General features: G+C 44.2%; 2 protein-coding genes across 2 annotated transcripts in view; one reads left to right on the top strand and one right to left on the bottom strand.

Annotated features, from left to right (window-relative positions):
• Positions 1 to 4,133, top strand: part of LOC120033908 (protein tweety homolog 3-like) — a 64,103-nt gene extending 59,970 nt beyond the window's left edge. Inside the window, exon 14 of the mRNA XM_038980297.1 lies at positions 421 to 4,133. Within this exon, the coding sequence (XP_038836225.1) occupies positions 421 to 591 (171 nt within the window). The 3' untranslated portion in view covers positions 592 to 4,133. The remainder of the gene's footprint in view (positions 1 to 420) is intronic.
• Positions 4,134 to 12,138: 8,005 nt separating this feature from the next.
• On the bottom strand, positions 12,139 to 20,239 carry LOC120034371 (beta-1,3-N-acetylglucosaminyltransferase lunatic fringe-like). The gene is made up of 7 exons (XM_038980900.1): positions 19,698 to 20,239; positions 15,143 to 15,191; positions 14,739 to 14,841; positions 14,469 to 14,622; positions 14,079 to 14,330; positions 13,881 to 13,966; positions 12,139 to 13,736 (listed from the first exon to the last, which is right to left on the bottom strand). The coding sequence occupies exons 1-7, from the start codon at positions 20,127 to 20,129 to the stop codon at positions 13,670 to 13,672; spliced, it is 1,143 nt and encodes a 380-aa protein (XP_038836828.1). The 5' UTR covers positions 20,130 to 20,239; the 3' UTR covers positions 12,139 to 13,669.
• Positions 20,240 to 20,470: the final 231 nt, after the last annotated feature.

Raw genomic sequence — 20,470 nt, 5'->3', positions numbered from 1 at the left:
AACCCCGGTTCTGTATCCCGCATGGCCTCTGCGCAGTTACTCAATTTAAAATGAATTAATGGACCCTGAATGTTTTCTCTGTTGGTGTTGTCATCTGTGATGTGTGGAGCTTGTTCATTCTCCAGCCCTCACAGCCAAACCCTCTCTATTGATTTGTTAAGGTGACCTGTTGTTCTCAGCTTGTTACATTAGTCATGCTTTTTTGATGTCAGGGAAAAGACCTGCACTTTCAAACATAGAAAATATCAAATATACACCACTAAGGCAGAGGCATCATGTAAAGACTTATGTTTTCCGGAGGCCCTTTCATGACTTTTCAATTTTTTTATACTTCTCTATTGGATGAAAATGTTTTATCTGTGAATACACGGGTCATCCCATGCTGTTTTGTTACGCCTACTTGTCTCTTTCTCTCAACAGTACACCTCCAGCATGAGGGCCAAGTACCTGGCCAACAGCGGACCGGGTCCCAGTACCTCCCCCCCCGTAGCTCCACAGCACCCATCACAGCACCAAGAACACGACTCGGCACACCACTCACGACAGCACACTCCACACCGCCCACCACATCACCCAGCGGCACAGCTCTAGACAACACCGGGGGCGTGACCCACCAACAGACACACCCGTGTGGAACCACCTAGCCTCTGGAACCTCTTCTCCAATGCCCCTCAACATCTCTGTGACGTCATCTTCATCCTCATCCAGGCTACAGTCCCAATCTCCTTTCCTCTTCGCTCTTACTAGCCCTCTCCCCCCAACAACAACTTCAAACATCTGAGCCAAATATGTCTTTTGAAGTGTGCTTGATGACAGAGCTAAGAAAGGAACGCGCAAGGCAGACGCATCGTGTAAATAGTTCTGTCGTCATTACAATGTTTTCCGTAGGCCCTTTCATGATGTTTCCAGATGGCCAGTCTGGGCTGGGCCACACACCGGAGCCGCTAGCCAGTGCAGGGTGAGGGCCAATGGGAGGTTATATCCAGCATCGTGTGATCTCTGTCATCTGCTTCATGGGCTGCTAGTGGACTGACTGAGTGGTGGCCCTTGTTCCCCTGCTACCCCCTACCACCGCCGCGCCTCAGTGCTGGGCCATCCTCGTTACCCAGGGACAATACAGACTAATGAGGCAACTGGACTCCAGCTCTTCATGAACGATCTCTGCTCCTTTTCCACTCCTCTGTCTGCTCAGTCCACCAAATATCATCTTGAACGGAGTGATAATGTCTTACGTGAGGATATGTTGCTCAAACAACATCTGTTGGTTTTATTTGTCTGCCACTTTTGGGGTCTTCCTGTATTGGATATTGTATGAAGGAGACATCCACCATCAAATGGTCTCCATGTTAACCACTGCAAAAACCACTAGTTGTGGTGCTGTGAAGGAGAGAACACCTGACTAGATGATGAAACTAAACTGCCATTGCTTTGGTGAGGACTGAGACAGTTATGGGACCATCTAGGCTAGCACTGATTACTATTGATAGTGATTTTGTTCAATATGTTGCTACGTACTGTACTCTCTCTCTCTCATTGCTGGAGGAGATGTTGAGCAATGCCTTTACACAGAGAGCTGTGGAAAGGCCTAGAAACCACTGTTCCCTCACACCCTTTTACAGACCTAGTCCTCTGTCATAGCAAGTTGGGATCCAGGCACGGTTCCTCAACGGTTGGATGTACCTCAACAATACTATGGCAAAGATATGTCTGAAAGACAAAGACCAGTGTTTCTCAAGCATTCCGTGTGAGTGTTCTTCATAATAGTGAAACATCTCAGTTCCTCATGTGATCCTGTTATCTGGAGGACTTGCAACACGACCAGTAGAACGCCTGGTCGAGGAAAGGGCATTAACATCAGTTGTATTATCCGGTCTCTCAATCCATGTGTCTGACGAGATCACGTTGGCATATCATTACTACTGTCTAACAAGCTGAGAGACTACTGATTTCTTATCTACGTAGCCATCAGCTTGTTATTGCGTTTGTCTCAGACTGTGAGTGGGACCAGTTATCTTATTTCCTAATGTCTTACAGTAGTAGGTCTATGACTGGAAAAGACTGGGACCTCTTAACTCTTACATTAGTCCTGACCTGCATGTTTGTGGCTGTTGTCCCCCCTCAGGGGGAGGTTTTTCATTGGAGTGATGCAGTGTGCCACTATTCCTGAAAAATGACTGAAGCTACATGGAATTTTGAACTGGAGAGTTTTGCTGTGGAAAAACGAGTTTATTTGCGATTCCAGCGTCTGCTCTTGGATGATGTGAACTGAAAAGACGGACGACGCTCACTAAAGAAGAGGAGCTGTGAACGGTGGGACCCGCTGTCCTCTCATCAATACCACAGACCGCTGTTATCAGAACTGTAATTCCAATTACATTGAAGAGTTTGATCAATTGAGAATATGCTTGACAAAAATGTTCACACTTCTATGGTAAGGTTTTGTTCCCAAACCGGAAGACCATTCAGACGAGGAAAGGAAACATTTCGAAAACTAACAGAAGCAGAAGCTTTTTTTCAACAGACCGATATGAGGACTGGTTCCTGATTGCTGAGAGACGAAACAAAAGAGGAGTTTTCCTCCACCATTTATAAGACTCATTTAAAGTCTCATTTGCAGTGCTCTTCTATTAGCCAGGTATCTTGTGTTGGTGTTCCTCTGTGTACAGTGGTCGGTGTTTTTGCTTGCCAGTCTCCTGTCCTCCCAACAGATCTCTGACCGCCTCGCAACGTTCTCCTCTGCTGAACCCCATGGATATAGTCACAGACTGTAACATCACGTTACATCCCGTGTCTGGAGGCTGTGTACATTAATTAGAATGTGTTTCTTCTAAAGAGGTGTAGCGTACATGTATTCTAGTATACAATTATGCATGTTACAACAGCCAAGGCAACTGCAACATGGACGTCCTAATGCTCCAGCATTTCATGGTCACAAAGATGTGTTTTAGCATAAAGAACGATTTTTGGAGAGAGAAAAAATGAAACTGCGGTAGTTGTTTCCAAATGGGTAAATTGAAGAAATGCTGTGGTGACACGGGTTCATTTGTACCATTTACCTTTTCAGCAAGAGCATCCTACTTTTCTGTGGACTCCTAAAGCATGGTGCCCCTTCAAACGTACAGTGAAATATTGTTGTACGTTGTTGCTACCGACGCTTCTCTTGGCGCCCCTTCGTTCTGCGTTGTAATCAATATGAGAGGTGTGGTTCTTTCGTCAGACTGTGCCAATAACCAAACACAACACCTTACCTTTACTAGGATCTTTTTAAATGTCTCACTTAGGCCTGTTTGTACAGTTCACAGCACTGTGGTTGCCTGAGCAACCAAACGAGGAAAATGAGCCCTACATTTTGAGCTGAAAATGACTTGTTCTTTTATTTTCTGTGTGAAAGACCATTTATTATAGTAATGGTGGATTTTTACTGTTTTTAGAGTAGTCATATTCTCTTTGTTAATATTGTAATGCTAGATCAATGTACAGACTTTAAAGGGATACTTTGGGATTTTGGCTATTAAGCCCTTTATCTACTTCCCCAGAGTCAGATGAACTTATAGACCACCGTCTCTGCATCCAGTATGAGTTAAGAGGTAGATCTGCGAGCCAATGCTAACTAGCGATAGCTGAATGAGTGGAAGTGTATGGTATCTACTAGCAAATGCACTAACGCTAGTTAGAAACTTCCTTCAAACTGCACGCAGAGACAAAAAAGATGGAATCCACCAGTGCATCTGACTCTGGGGAAGTAGATAAAGGGCTTAATAGCCAAAATCCTGAAGTATCCCTTTAAAACAAGTTTGCTAAATGAGCTGGTGAAGTTGACATTTCCTTTGTCATGGTGATGAAATCTTTTTTCCTTCATTAAAAAAAAAGTAATTTACCATTGATTCTTTTTAGTGTTCATTGCATATATTACGATGTGTAGCAGGCAGAACATTTTTGTTGCTTTTATGGGAATACGATATAATTTTTGTCTTTCATTGCTTTGTTTTGATAACATTTCCCTGTAGATTTACTCATTGTTTTCATATAATTTTAAAGCAATTACTAAAATATTGTACATGTTAAACCTGTGGTTTTATTGAGCTTGAACTCAGTGTTTTGAAATTAAACCAACGTTAACTGTTGAGCCCTGACTTGTCTTTACATGTAGTGAAGAATAGACAATGTTGATCATAACTGTTTTCAAATGGACAGAAATGCATGGTTTTTATGAGAGTTTGATTTTAACTTAGGCTTCCACTGTAAAATAATGTAGCCTATGTGCAGCTATCAATGGTGAACAAAGATAACAGATTGCTTGCTCCACTTGGCTGACATTGTGACTAGTAGCACTAGGTAGCAGCAGAACTACACAGTGTCTCAGTAAATATATCTGTGCTATAGTACTCTGAGGGGATGGTTGTTTGTTGATACAAGTATTTTGATATTCAACACAGCAGGCTTTGTTACAGGCAGTAATATAGCTCCAATGTATTTCTGGGATGTGCTATTGTTCTCTGTAGTGTGCAGATTGAAAGGCTATAGGCCTGGATGTCCTGTTGACTGGAGGAGAAAGGCTGTGTTGTCTGTGTAAACTCACTGGGCCGACGGCAGGCAAGAGGCCAGTGTCACAAACAGGACAGACGTCCAGCATTGTCTCCTTCCTGTAGGGCAGAACGTCAGGCAGCTGCTGTCTCTCCAAGACTGGCGTCCTGTCTAGTCTGAGGGGTTGGAGGGATGGGAACGGGGATGGATGAGTGAATGGTCCCTCGATCCTGAATGATCATGAGCCAAAGTACTTTAATCCTAGTATTTTGTTCATCCCATTTTACTACAAATGTAATGTTAGGAACTCAGCCTTTACGATACATGAATTTAACAAACATGACAGAAATGTCCAACAAATCCTTTTAAATCAAATCGGTTTTGTCACGTGTTCTTCCAACATAGTATGAACAAAGAGAAGTGGTCAACACTTCTTCCTGGATCGTAGGATGATGATAAGTGAACAGCTGGAGAAGTAGATGAACTCAGCAGCTGTCTGTTCCTTCTGGCCACTCACTGCACTGTCATCAGTTTGGAAGGTCCATTTAGTATCTCACACCAGATGTGAACTTTTTGGTAACTCTTTAGGGTATACGTTAAGTATGCATGGAGACAACAATGCCTATCAGATGATCTTATTTTGGTCTTACATGTAAATGGTTAATGATGCTTACGATATTCGATTTTTTTTTTTTTTTTTACTTTTTCTAATTCAATATTCTTGTCTAAATATGTAGCAATCACATCTACCCCCTTCCTTCCCTGCTTCTCAAACGTTTCAGTTTGACTGAGATGTAAAGAAACAAAGCAGAACGGTGTTTAAATAGTCTTGTTTCTCCTGAAGAGGCAGGCCAAGTCTTTTGCAAATGCACCGGAAATGTATTCAGCGAGAAGGAGCGCGCTAATGAAATTTCACACAGTCTTACTCTTGAGGAAATTGAATTACTCCCCATTATTGGATTGGAGGAATGCATTGCTAATGCATTGAGGTGGAGGGCTGAATAGCGGAGCAGGGGCGAGATGGTGCCAGGGCCCTCTGACCCCCAGCAGATACTTCCTGAGTCGGGCCTGGGCGCACAGCCAGATGCTCCTACACTAGCACAGCTAACTCTCCTCTGGAGGATTCTAACCCCAGCTATCTCTCCAGGACTCAGAGCAGCTGCATGACAGAGCAGACGGAAGAAGCCTATTAGTGTAGATGCCTCTCTAAATTGTCATCCATTTTAGCTAGAATTAGAAAAGTCTAATTCTAGAGGATGTCTCAGTGTATTCTGATTCACCCTTTTTTAACACAATGTACAGTAGTGTCCTGTGGGACTGAGCCAGGCAAAGAGCAGTGAATGCAGGTCCCAGGCATCTTTGACTGGAGGGACGTCCTACCAGGCACATTGTAGTTGGAGTCATGGGAGGGCCTGGGAGTCAAGGAGACAGGGCGTGTTGCTTGTCCCTCCTTTGTGGCTGGACTCAAAAGAGAGAGGCAGCTGTATCCTGGGGGGGGTGTCTGTGTTACTCACATCCCAGCAGCTCTTTTACACACATCCCCCACACACCAGGAGGGGGAATGAGGGATCGCTAGAGCTACCCTGTTGCCCCCTCCCTAACCTTTTATTCCATGGCTGTGTGGAAAGCCAGTCATTTTCAAAAGCAAGCATTGGTATTGGTGCAGGGTAGTTATCTTCTCGAGCAAATCCCCTCCTCCCTCTCACTGTCCTACTTTTTACATTGATCTAAACCGTATCCCTTTTCGTTCCTAGGCTTTGAGGGGAGTCTTGCCTCCTGGGCAAAACTACTGTCTTGAACCAGTGTTTTTCCACCACCTCCGGTTTAACAGGTTTAACAAGGTACATTTTCACATTAGTTTGCCACACTTGCCGTGAATGTGGCCACGTTCCTCCTGTAGAAGCAACAATGGCTGGAAATGGCGTTTACAGAACGAGCTATTGTGTTACAAGGCAGGGTGACTTGTATATCGCTACAAAGAACTGGTCTTCCTCTGTTGGGACGATTGTCTTGTTGCTGGTTGGTTGCTGGTTGGCTCTTAGGCCTAATACATAAATACTGCAATGGAATGATTGAACTGAGACCCATTTGAAGGGTGGCACACCTATAACAGTAATCCTAGATCACAGATGCATTAGTTGGATTTGGTATAGGTTATGAATAAACAGCATTATGCAGTAGCTGTAATATACTGTATTTAACTGAAAATCTCCGGACAGGCGGCTATGAGGCATACATGGCAGTAATCAAGCTACAGTCAACACTCGTAGCTTGGAGTCCTATATCTCTCTTGTGTGTCTGCCGGGGCAGAGGCCTGGAGAAGGTGCTGTCTGTCCAGATAATTCATTTGCCTCCTGATTTGCATTCCATACAAAAGCTTGTGTCTCGCACACCCGTAAGACACTTACACAAAAAAAACGATTTCTTCAGTTCAATATGTGCTTGAGTCCCTAAGTTAGGACTGTTTCCCAACATTTTTTAAGGAAATGTTCTATTTTGTTGCATCCTCTATCAAATCAACCTTTCCTGCATATCTCTGGTGAAGATCCCTTTGGTGTTCTACCGTAAGATTAGGCCTCCTTCCTTGTGTACATTTCAGAATGTGTTGTAATGGGGGTCAAATTACTTTAGGCGTGTCAACCTAGTGTTCAACTGGTAAAGATGATCAGTCTTCATCTCCCCGACATCCAGCATGTCTTACGTGACACAACCTGGGGTGTAAGAGCTGACAGTGATATTTGCATATCTGAGAGTAGCATCAAGATTGATGGTGTTACTGTTAGGACGTTAACGCAGAGGGTGTGGGCCCAAGCATCACTCAACAGCCCTGCAGGTGCCAATGTTGTCACTGTAGAACACTGGAGTGGGAAGAGTATTAAACCCCAGGGCATACGGTACTGACTTCACGAGATAATCCTTGTTCCCCAGGTATAATGGACTTAGCGTTCCTCCCTCACAGTGGAGCTCCCTTGTACACTGAGTTTACCAGACATTAGGAACACCTTGAGTTGTACCCCTCCCCCTTTGCCCTCAGAACAGCCTCAATTCGTCGGGGCATGGACTCTACAAGGTGTCAAGCGTTCCACAGGGATGCTGGCCCATGTTGACTCCAATGCTTCCCATAGTTGTGTCAGGTTTGCTGGATGTCCTTTGGGGCGGTGGACCATTCATGATACACATGAGAAACTGTTGAGCGTGGTAAAAAAAAACAGCAGCGCTGCAGTTCTTGACACAAACTGATGCCCCTGGCACCTACTACCATGCCCCGTTCTAAGGCACTTAAATCTTTTGTCTTGCCCATTTACCCTCTGAATGACGCAATCCTTCTTTAACCTATCAAATTGTATTGGTCACATACACATGGTTAGCAGATGGTAATGCGAGTGTAGCGAAATGCTTGTGCTTCTAGTTCCAACCGTGCCGTAATATCTAACAAGTAATCTAACAATTTCACAACAACTACCATATACACACAAGTGTAAAGGAATTAATAAGAATGTGTACATATAAATATATGGATGAGCGATGGCCGAACGGCATAGGCAAGATGCAGTAGATGGTATAGAGTACAGTATATACATATGAGATGAGTAATGTAGGGTATGTAAACATTATATAAAGTGGCATTGTTTAAAGTGACTAGTGATACATTTATTACATCCTCCCATTCATCTACACTGATTGAAGTGGATTTAACAAGTGACATTAATAAGAGATATCTTTCACCTGGATTCACCTGGTCAGTCTATGTCATGGACAGAGAAGATATTCCTAATGTTTTGTATACTCGGTGTATGTTTCTTTAAGTGTAGGAATGTACTTTTGGCCTAGGGCAGCGATGGTATATGAGTGAGGAATGGGCAGGACAACCTTTCATGTCTTTGATGAAATAAGTGGATGTTTTCAGATAATTCAAATGATTCAATTAGGACAATGTCATGGAAAGTGTTTGAGTACATTATCATTGTCACTATAAGACTGTTGATGGATAATTCAATTACAGCTTGTGCCAACAGGAATTAATTGCCCAGCACTCAGATCAAATTATTCAATAATCATGAGTTACAGGCACGGCCTTTCCGAGTCAATGTGGGATGGATGGGTGAGATCAAGCTATTGGCTGAACACACAGGAACTGTTTTGCCTGCTGTGGGACACTGTAGAAGGTCCCTTATGTATTACCTTACCCAATGGACCTTTCAAGAGGCTACGGTATATGGATGGATCGGTCTGGGAGGAGCCTGCAGCACTCCTCTAAGGCTGGATCTTCACTATAGTCTGTTCAAGGACACTGTCTTCACAAATAATAGCCACTCTGTAGTTCAAGCGAGCCCTCACTTCTAGAGATATGTGATACCTGGATTATGGTAAAGACAGCCTTTACAGCTTTTGAGTACATGTTGAGAAAGCGGATTAAGCCCTCAGCCAGTTGCTGTGAGTGCTCCCTCCCAGTGGGGCTATACAGAACCGTCCTGCCACTCCTAATCCTACAGACACCGTGGGTTGTTAATTGGAGACTGGCTGGGTGGGTGATCTGCAGGGGAAAGCCACGGTGACAGCGTGCGAGTCACCAGCGTCTCCGCAATCCCCGGCGCGCTGTGGAATGTTTGTCTCCTGGCAGTTGTTCCAATGTTGGATGCCTTCCATACCTCGCCAGATTTTAGCCTTGTGCCAGGATTCACCATGAACATCACTGCAGGAGTTTCCTAATCCACACCACCACTGCCCCACCATTGGCCCAGCGTCGTCCGGGTTTGGCCAGTGTAGGCCGTCATTGTAAATAAGAATTTGTTCTTAACTGACTTGCCTAGTGAAATAACGGTTATATTTAAAAAATGGAATTGAAATGATGTGGAAGGTGTTGATTCAACCAGTGTGTGCCCAGTGGGTATGAATGAAAACAAGGCAGACCTCCCTGATAAAACATACTTTTCGTGTGTACTTTGACACATCTGAACCAACAGCAAGCAGGGAGGTGTGAGATGTAACATCTATGAGGCTGTAGATTCTCCGAGGTGTTAAAGTGTCTTAGCACCAGGATACAGACAGTTCCAGGTCATCACCATCTATAGCCATCTCTGACACTTCTCTGTAGATAAAATGATCGTTGGATTAACTGTTGAGTGTGTCCACCAAATGAGTCAGAGTGAGTCAACTACCTTACCTCAAGTGTTTAACAGGTTTGCTTTCACGTTTCATTATCAAGGCACCAGTTGTTCTGGCCTTTACATTGCACATTTTTGGGGGGGGATTTCATGATTTAAATATAGTTGTAATGTTTGGAATCCTACTCGCTCTATTGGCCTACACATTATCAAGTAGGTTGGGAGCTTTTTTAGACAGGAAGCACCCATTAAATGGACCGTCTGGGAAAAGGCGGAACTCAGACAGTCTGTAGCGTCTGAAATGGAGGGGAACCAGTCAAAACAAATAGAAAACCTTAAGTCCATGTGTGTTTAAAGTACTTATGAATTCATGTCAACTGCCACATGGGAATTCTCAGAACTAACTATCATTAAAAGGGTGGCAGAGCAGACAGACAGAGACTAGATACATCAGCTATTCATGATGACTGACGCCCAGGGTTAAAGCCACAAGTACGGCTAGGGTGAGAGCAGACAGTTTGACTGACACGATTCTGGAGAAGCTAACACAAGGAAGACTGGAGATTGAGTGTTGACTGGCATCATTGTGTGCAGAAACAACAACTATGTGGACAATTCATCATTTAAAAAACAGAATTTGGATAGTGGACTGGTTTGGTTCCTAAAATCTTTATCAGTGATAACAAGATGTGGCACAACAACACCCCCGGTTCTATTTCAACATTATGTCTAGTCACCAGAAGAGATGAGGTTACAGGGCTGTAGCGTCCTGTTGTTGCTCTCTGATAACCCTCTCACCAGTTACATGTCTTTCTGTTTGTCATCTGTCACCTGCTGTTGTGTCTGTAACTACACGTCTATGGTTGTCTGTCTCATACACTCAGGCTACAGTCCCACTGAATGGAAGTCCTATCAAAGCATATTTTAATCTTTTGACTCACCCACTTTACATTTACAGTCATCTGTCCATTTAGAAAACATTTCATGCGAAGGGATGAAGGACCCGTCAGTGAAGCTGAGCATGTGAGACAAATTACCAGAGAAAACATCCAGGCCACAAAGCCATAATCATAGCTTGGCTTGGTGATATGTAGTGGGAAAAGTTACAGGCCCTTTGTGTCTGAAGCTCCGTTTCAAACAGACATCTGCCATCAAGCTCTCTCCTCTCCAGTGACACATGAAATGATAATCCCCCCCCCCCCAATCTTTATGGAGGTTTGAAATAAGGGTGAAATGTATTATATGACACAAGCATGTTAAAGCCATCACTCTAGTAACCGTATCCATTTAACCAGTGGCTATTAGTTGGGTGAAACTGTATCATGACTGTAGAGGAAGTAGGGTGTTCTTTACTGGCACTGGACCCATGTGAACAGCATCAACATGGCTCAAGTATATCAACTCTTGTACAATTAAGTGGTAAGTCGCGGATGTGTCCTCATAATAACATGTCTTCTTCGGCACCGAGAGCAGTTTGATCTTTCACTTAGAAAAACAAAGGTTTTATATGAATAACAAATCCTTAATTGAAGAGTTATGTGATCTCGTACAGCTTTGGCTCTAAAGTCTGGTCTGACTCACAGGGTTACAGAAACATTACCTTGGTCAGTCATTTCAAAACCTAGACGGTTGAAAACTTCTGAGAAGCTTTTCTGCACTATGCTATAGGTGAGACTGCATTGGTTGAGTGATGGACGTTGTTGGGTCTAATATCTTTCAGATCAGGCAGGGCTACTGTTTATGTACTGTAAGAGGGGTACAATGCGTTACCCACAATTCATCATTGCCAAACTGTTTTCCCAAGGCTCGGTGTCACACTATGATGAGTGATGTCCTCCGTCTTCTGCATAGAATTCTGTCTGAAGAAAAGCGGTGGCTCTGTCTGTCAGACACACAGAAATGTCACGTCTGATCACAACATCAGTGGAATTAGGATTGTGACACATGGAGAACTGTGGTTCCACACTGCGGGTCTGTTAATTCCTCACAATCCTTTTCAATCGCAACAATGTCATTTCCCATACCCAGTGTTGTAGACTAATAAATTAATTCCGAGTTGTGGCTTTTAAGTGTGTCCCATTAACATTATAATTTACACGCTGGGCCTCGGCCAACATTCAGACTCACTGGGAGAGGTTGTTTGCCTAAATGCTTTAGTGAGATGAGCACAGAGCTTTAGACAGAGTACATAAGAATTTGGGCATTGCCATTTCTAGTCAGCCTTTTTCTTTGGCATGGTTGTCAGAGATGACTGAGTTTACAATGATAGTTTTTAAATCGTCATGCCTGGGTGTGCCCTCTAACACAGTTACATAAAATCATGGCAAGTCATGACACCCTATGTCATCCCTTCTAAATAATGACGTGATTGAATAAGCTGATATTTTGTTCACAAACACTATCTGTAAAAAAGTATGGTTTATTCCATTCTAACCTTTATGTAGAAGTAGATCTGTAACCTCATGCTATGAATGGAATGTCATAGAAAACAAAATACGAAACAAAAATAGTTTCTCAGTGGTTATCCAACTTTATTTCAAAGCGTCATGTTCAGGCACCACAGTGGTTCCTATGGTAATAACATCAGGATTTGATCGTAATCCCTGAGAAGCAAACATTAGAACCATCCAGATACTGGAGGATAAATAACAGCCATTTAGCGCAGTTACAACAAGCAGTAAAAAACTTGTCCAGGTCATCAAAATCCTTTACATTCTAATCCGCAATATACACATTTAGCATTTCAACAAAAAAGGCACAGTACACAAGTACTGCTTTATAATTAACATATACAATCCTACCCAATATGGGTCGTTTACAGAGGAAGAACACCTCTGTGTGTGTAAACACTGGTGTTGCTCTTGCAAAGCTCAATACAAAACCAACCCGCATACTCACTGAGGAATAAGTTAGACTAGTGTACATGGCTCTCCATCAATCCATTTTGTGCAAAAAGTATCAGAGAGTATTACATGTGTAGATGGTAATGTAAATATAAACTCTCAGTGGAAGAGTTGGAGGTAATTTAGCTACTTCACAAGAGCAAGCAAAAGTTAATTTGAAACCCAGCTGTGCAATTTTTAAACAAGACTATGTTCAAACAAATCAACAGTTGATTGTAACAGAAAAAAAAAAATCGATATCTTTGCTATATATTATTTTCCCTGATTCTATCAAATGCAAGGAATGTTCTTAAATACAATCAAATCTAGAGATATTGATATTTTGGGGGTTATGTTATTACATCTGTTGGTTTTGACACAGCTGTGAAACATATCTATGGACGTCAATTCATTCATTTAAAACTATCAATAAGGGAGAAAGTGCTTATTCCTGATATACCTCAGATTTTATAACCTGACGGCACATTCGGAAAACTGCCTTCTGCCAGCTCAAATCATATTAGTAATAACACTGACAAATCATTAACAAAAAGCACCAAAATATCTTCATATTATTGTTTTTGTCCGGAGTCTTCTGAGATGAACAAAAAAATTAACTACAACCAAAAATCCCCAAATGAAAACCATTTCCTCCACAATCTCAGAAATTCTGACCGTCTGATTATTTCTATAGAAGGTAAAAGGATTGTCTTGAATGGCTTCCAAAACCCAGAAGAAACAAAAAGAAATTGAACAATGAGGGAAATAATTCAGCGGAAATTCAACAAATGAATCATGTAAAGCTGACAAAAGGCTTGGATATATAAGTAGTGTATTCTATAAGAATTGCAAATACATTTACAAGCAACATTTAAAACAAAGCACTGATTGCCTGCAAAGCCATAATGCTGAAAGCTCCTTCCTACTAAGTGCCTGCCTGGCTCCTCTGCCCCTATGCCAGGGGAGGAAGCCAAGACACCACACAGGAAGGAAATGTCCCAAGGCGGGCCGCACAGCAGCCCAGTAAAACTATCAGAGTCCGTGTGCCACTGAAACAAAAATACAGTGACATCACAGTCCGATACCAAACACGGGTCCCCACCAGCCTTTCAGATACCGAGGCACGGCGGGGACGAGGATACCAAAGGAGCCGGTCACCTAGTAGGCAACCTGAAGCGGGCACCAAGGGGTGTCTGGGTACAACAAACAGTGCACAGACTTAAACCTGGAACACAAGGAGCGAGAGAGCGAGACATGGAGGTTAGATTAACAGAGAAAAAAAGATATACCCTCTTTACAGTCAAGATAGTTCAAGTAGAGTAGGATCGCCATTTGTGTATTAGTTGTCATGCAGAGGGTAATGTCTCACCTTGATGGGTCTTCCTCCACTGGGAAAGCCCCTTTCATATTGATGATGTTCCTCTTGTTCTCAAACATTCCATAACTCAATGTGATCTGGAACAAGCAAATACAAGAAAGAAATTAGCACCCATGCCCAATAAGTTCTGATAAATGCTGAAACTCTATTCTCACAGAAACGACGGCCGGACAAACGTGCACATCTCACCTGTTTGTGAAGTTCAGATCTGGACACCTGTTGCAGGTTCTCCAGATGGGAGTGGAAGAAGTTGCTGCGGGTCAGAGGCACCCCCAGCACTGACTCGATGATGTAGCCGATGGTGCAGTCGTCAGGCAGACGGATCTTCTCTGCCGTGTTCATAAAATGGCCGCCACTGGCCCATGGGCTCATCTTCAAAGCCAGGCCTCGACTCACACAGAAGCCGGCTCCCCCAGTAGCAAACCAGAAGTTTACTGGTCGCTGGAAGAAAATAAAATGGAGAAAAAAAAGAGACCACGAGCATGTTAGGTTGTTGTTATGCAACCCTTCTGAAGCATCTCAAACTTTTAATAACCAATTGAAAAGTTGTTATAAGCCAGGAGGGCTAAGTCCACCTACCATCTTGTTGTCTCCTAGCCTCTCTGTGGCCTCGATGGGCCGGTCCAGGCTGGGCTTGCCAATGTACATGTCCTGGGTGTGGGGGTAGTGGGACAGCAGCTTCACCAGAGTCCTCGTGTTAACGTAGTTATCATCATCCACGTGACAAAACCACCTAAGAGGGGAAAACATTGTTAAAGCGTTCTAATATTTCAATTAGAACAATAATCACTATCAAATCTAGAATGACATACAGCCTGGGTAAATTCATCACTTTAAATAGACACTTACTTTTTCCCAGACTCAATGAACTTGTCGTACTCCACAGCCATCTTGCAGGATAGAGCTTGGCGGCTGTGTGCTGCTGAACAGTTGGTGTTGATGGCGTGACTCCCTATAGGAACAATGAGGGAGGAGATAGTGAGTTACAAACTAGTACCTTACAAGCTAGCTAATGCAAGTAATTGTAACTATAGCGCTGTTAGAGCCTTTTTCACACAGTTTAACGCCATCTGCCACTAAGACTGCATGTCCCAGGAGCTCAAAGCAACAAATTCCATGGGGATTCAAATAGGGGCTTGGTTTATCACTATCAAATCTGGACATTTAATGGTGAACTAATCCCAGCTACTGTTCAGGTTAAAACAAATATAAAATGAGAACTAAAATGTTTCAAAAGAAAATCCAAAACTCACCAATTTTCTTCTTCAGCTCCTCATCTTCTCCGTCTGTGAAGATGTATGTCTGAAAAGGAGGGAAAACACATCAGATCACATTGTGGGAGTGGAAATCCATGAAATCAAAGCCCCTCACAGAACAAGTGGTGGCACAAGAATCAGCTGGATTCCAAACTACAGTATGTCTGATGTCCTTGTTCACCATACATCGAATTCAGTGTGATGACCATCTATCAGCAGTCTTCTATGCATGTGGAGAACACATGGCGTTAAACAAGCCCCACTAATAAAGGCCTCTTATGCAATGTTCCCCTCTCTCCATAGCAACTGTGCATGCCCCCCAAAAGTATCCCAGACATGGAACAAAGAAGGAGGCACCCCCCCCCCCCCTCCCCAACCCCCACTGACCCCCAACACCCTTAAGACCCAATTCCATTCTAGATCTGTACCCACTCCCTAGCTCCAACATGTTGACTAGACTACGAATATAAATCGATGGCCATCATACAGATATCAATGGGGACATCACCAATGATCATTTCAGCACCACCTGTGTGACACAGAGTAAGGTCTTAGCAGCCAAAGAATAAAGCTGTCAAGGTTAGAATACTGCAGGCTGGTGTTTAGTTAACAACAAAAGGCAGCCTCAGTGGCACACTTAAAAGAGCAGGTAGGGATTAGGAGTTGTTTTATGGTGGGTAGGGCTTAGCAGGTGCTAGGCAGCCCTCCCTCAGTCAGTCAGACAGGGCTGATGAAAGGGCCCCCATGGCCTGTTTGTGTCTACCGTTGCCTGTTTGTGTGCGTGTGTCTGCCGTTGCCCGTTTACTTTTCCCCTCTTGTGAGACAGCACCTGCCTTATCTCCGCCGCGTGCCCCAACACGCCAGGTAGCAGCGCCCACTCAGCCCCACTCCCTCCTTCCCTTTCTCGCTGCTCGCGACCTCCCAACAGCTAATGACAACTGAACCAACCCCACATTCCCACTAATTGATTGCTGCCTCTGACTGTTGAGCAGCAACAGCCATCTGAGATCTGTATCCTAACAGTGGCGCTGGCTGAGTTCATGCCAGAGGGCGATAAGGCAAAGATATTCACCTTTCTAATAACTCCCCTCCCATTTCTACAGTTCAGCACTATCTGCCATCGGTGCCAAAGCTTTATCTGATTGGTTTGCACAACAAACTGGGAGCAGATGTTGTGCGATGGATGCTGCAAGGCCCTGGGCCTGTGTTTGTTTAAGGAAGGGTGGTGGTTTCACTGGTAAAGGGATCAGAGGCTGGCGCTGTTTGCTTTAAGTCCCGCTGAATGGACAGCCTAATCACTGAGGCAGCTGCCAGAGCGGCCCGGGTACTGACAGAAAGGGGTCGAGAGGGGCTGATGGGGGGGGGGTCTCACTGCTGATTAGTAAAATCGAAATCTGTGTGTGGTCACTCACCCCCACTTCAAGCCCCTACCCATCCCCCCGTTCCCCCCTCTCTCACCACCCCATACGCTGGCCCTCTTCAATAGAACAATGCCGGGGGGTTTCATGCTGGTTAAAGTCCTCCGCTGGGTAAATTCTAACTATGTTTGCTGGTATTTGCATACAGCTGCAGCAGTTAACTAAAAGAGAAGTCTACAAAGGGCTAAATGGCTTTTGTCTTAACTGAAACATGAAAGAAAAGTAGTCACTCAAACGGAATACTAATTCATTTACCCCCGTAGTTTGATAAATCCTGTCCCGTGAGGAGAATAAACTGTTTTTTTTATGATGACTGTCTGAACCACAGATGAGATGTGAGATGAGGGCTGGGGTTGGGGGGGGGGGGGGGGGGGGGGGACTGCACTCCTCCCCACTAAAGAAAGGCCTGGCACGGCCCAGTCTGAGCAGAGCATGGTGCCTGGCTGGCTGTCTCAAGATCCCCGGGAAGGAAGGGCACGGACTACACCCCACTCCTCATCTCCCTCCATCAACAACCACCTACACCCCCTCACTCAACCATGCCGCTTTCTCCCTTCCCTTTAGCACTGCACTGAAGTCACTGAAGTGTGGACTACAGGACAGAGAACAGGCCACCTACAGACACAGAATGACACTTTCCCACTCTGACCAGCTGGATATTCACACACTCATTCCTTCATACTGTGAAGGGCTATTTGATTAACTCAACAATGGAGCCAAGTCTTCTTCCAAACTACCAGACGTACAGACGCTCATTTTGGGAGTGCTGGCGAATTAGTATAATCTCAATTAAAAATGGAATGCATATCCAACCACTATGATGTCACTGCCAGGCTACCAGCTGTCCTGTCCAGACAACCAAAGTCAATACCTTTATAATGCTCATTGATGTGTAGTTTAGAGCTAGATTTCAACCTGTGTTTTGTAGCTAGTTATGTACTGCAGGGCCCAGAGTACTACAAGCCAGAGAATGCTGTTGCTGCACAGTTTGTTCTCTCATTGTTTTGAGGCTCACTCACTAGGGAAGCTGCATTGTTCCAGGGGGGAAATCTGCTGAAACACAGGAAACAAGTGCCTACTATTTGAACAACCCGTGCATAATAGCAAGTTGTAAAAAAAAAAAAACATCGTATTTATCATGTTACGTCACAGTACTTTTGCTTACTCACTAACTTATGACTCACAAAAAAACAAATTGGGCCTTTCACTACAACTATTCTCTGAACCAAATAATTTTTTCCCCCAATAACATCTTTAATTTGATGTAATAAAAAACAAACATCTGACCATAATACTAAATCAGATATATTATTCTGCCAGACACAGTAAGCCACAGGCACAATTCTATCATGGTAATCACAGATTGGATCTACCCTCTCTATTTACATATAAACATTATCTGATAGCAAGTCCGTTGGCTTACGGGAACTGTGCTGGAAATACTAAATCAGGGCTCTGATCTGCCCAGTGAACCAGTGCACAGTTCTAGTCAGGCCTCACCTGCTGGCAGAATGGCATGATATCTCGACCAGCTTCAGATACCAGCTACAGACATGATCAACTGGATTCAGTCAGCTGAGCTCCACAGGTGTTCGTCAGTTGAGCATTATCATTTAACCTGGGTGATGTCCCTATGTGCTGGGAATGACCTGATTCCTATGACTGGCATTAAAACCATCCTTTGTTCTCTAACTTCTGGCCACCTGCCGGCCTTCCTCCAGGAACTCCCATTTGTATTGTGTGCCCAGGCTGTCCTTTATGCCTGCACTGGCTCCCACCAGCTGCCTGATTAAACCCTGCTGTTAACCCATCTCAGAGAGAGAGAGTTAACTTACATCATCCACTACAGTAAGCACAACACACTCAATGGCCATGTAAACTGCTACTCCCCAAACTCTATTGACAGCCCATCTTCCTGAGCATAAACCTGTCCTGAAGTATGGGGGGGGGGGGGGGGGGGGGTAGTTTAAGAACTAGGACAGGTGTCAGATAGACTTTCCCTGTATCGGATGTAGTAAACTCACCACAGACCATTATGTAATGGGAGTTTTTTGAATGGGCTACTGTATTTGATAATGTGATGCATCTTATGTGTTCAAAGTTCCATTTTCATGGCAACAGACTCAACTCACCCCACTTCCTCTGCATACAAAGAGACAGTGTTGCCATGACTAACCTTGCCATTTTCAAAACACCCAACACAGAGTGGGGTTTGGCTTGGGATGGAGAGAAGAGTTCTCAAAAGAAGGTGGATAAAGAATGTGTGATTGTGCCCGAAGAGAATGTAATTGACTTTTGAAAAATATGCGTGACAACTCTGGGTAGTGGATAAAATCACTTTGACTAGCCTCTGTTTCCTCTCGACTATGGCTGTGAGTGCCTTTGTGCACCAGTCTAAAAGAGCTTGGTTCTCAGGGCTGCATTTTCAAACTCAGCGTGCTACTCCCAGCACAAACTTCCCTATAGATGCACCCCTTTGTCCCAAGCATCCCCTTAACGAAGCCCCCGTTTTTACCATCCCTTGGCTGCTTGACCCAGACTCAGCTCCCACGTTCCCATGGAGCGGCTGAGACAAGGGGGCTGGGAAAGCTTTTCTTCCCCCTTCAGAAAGACGCTTTGTTAGCCCTGGAAAGGGGACAGCACTGGAGCTGCTGCTGTGAGACACCAGGGCATTCACAGGGACACCCGAGAAAGCGGGATAATAGAGAGAGGGGAAAAAGGAGGGGGGTGCAGAGTCCTGAAACTGCTCCCTATGTTCTCAGGGGCATCACTCAAGGCAGAATACAAAGTGACAGAGCCTAAGGAACTCTGAATAATTAAGAGGGTAACATGGACAGTTCAGAATCAAACAGTTGTCACCCATCTCACCTGACATGAGTGGGACAGATGTTTCAGTGGGTCAGCAGTAACACTTAACTCTCATTGGTGGCTTGTTGTAAAGCATCTTTTGTGGGAGAAGATTAGGCCTTTTGCTCATTTTTGTAAAAGCATTGTGTGCTATGGTAAATCGCCTAGCCTAAGCCTACTAAAGGAAACCTAGTGAAAATATGTGATTGTTTTATTCTAGACTTTGTCCATGGAAGATGTCAAATGAACCATATTCTTCTGATAATAATGTAGTATTGTTGGCTTACCTGCTGCATGTTTCTAGAGATCCAGGTATCCAGAAGGAGATCCAGTCGAGACTGATGGAACTTCTTTGTGGTTTTGACAGCGATAAAGATGTCATCTGCACTGATGTCCTCTGCGGGGGAGGCATCTGTCGCTGACTGAGCGGACCCTGCAGGCTTGTCCGCCTCTCTCCGTCCCCGGGTCAACTTGGAAAAATACGCAGAGAATCCTTTTTTTGCCTGCGCATCCGAATTGACCTGTTGCTGAACATCCTTCACTCCGTCCGTAGCCACGGTGTCCATGCTCTGGAGTGAGCGCGTCCCCATCTCTCTCTGGTTTGGAACCTCGTCTACCTGAACTCTTTGATGCTGCGCGACCACCAAGAGCAACAGAAGGCAGGTGACTCCTGCACTGGTTATAGAGATAACCGTTTTCTTACCATAACTTTTCGACATGTTGATATATTTCAAAACTACAACATGTAGTTGTATACTGAGAAACACGTATATTTAAAGTCCATATAGTAATTCTCTCCAGAATGAACAAAGAACTCAAACAACTTTCCCGTGCGTCTGCATTATTGTAATAAAATGCAATTTTGTTCTAGCCCTACTTTATAAGCTACCCACCAAGCTAGCCACGCCTCATGGGCGTTCTGTAATGTGCCATTGCGCTCTATTGTGGAGACGCTGAGAAAAGACTCTCCCCCCGTTTGGAGGGCGTGTGTGTGCGCGCGTGCGTGCGTGCGTGCGTGTGTGTGTGTGTGTGAAATTCATTTTTGTAAACCCATTGTTAC

This window comes from Salvelinus namaycush, chromosome 41 (genome assembly GCF_016432855.1).
Source record: "Salvelinus namaycush isolate Seneca chromosome 41, SaNama_1.0, whole genome shotgun sequence".
Lineage (NCBI taxonomy): Eukaryota > Metazoa > Chordata > Actinopteri > Salmoniformes > Salmonidae > Salvelinus > Salvelinus namaycush.
This window is presented reverse-complemented; position numbering and strand designations above follow the sequence as displayed.

What these genes read in the sequence shown, in the direction of transcription:
- LOC120034371 (XM_038980900.1), bottom strand. Translation starts at nt 20,129, where the DNA reads ATGTCGAAAAGTTATGGTAAGAAAACGGTTATCTCTATAACCAGTGCA. An exon ending in TTCATTGAGTCTGGGAAAAA is followed by an intron (nt 14,623 to 14,738) that starts GTAAGTGTCTAT and finishes TTCCCCTCTTAG; the next exon opens with GTGGTTTTGTCACGTGGATG. An exon ending in GATCTGAACTTCACAAACAG is followed by an intron (nt 13,967 to 14,078) that starts GTGAGATGTGCA and finishes TGCTTGTTCCAG; the next exon opens with ATCACATTGAGTTATGGAAT.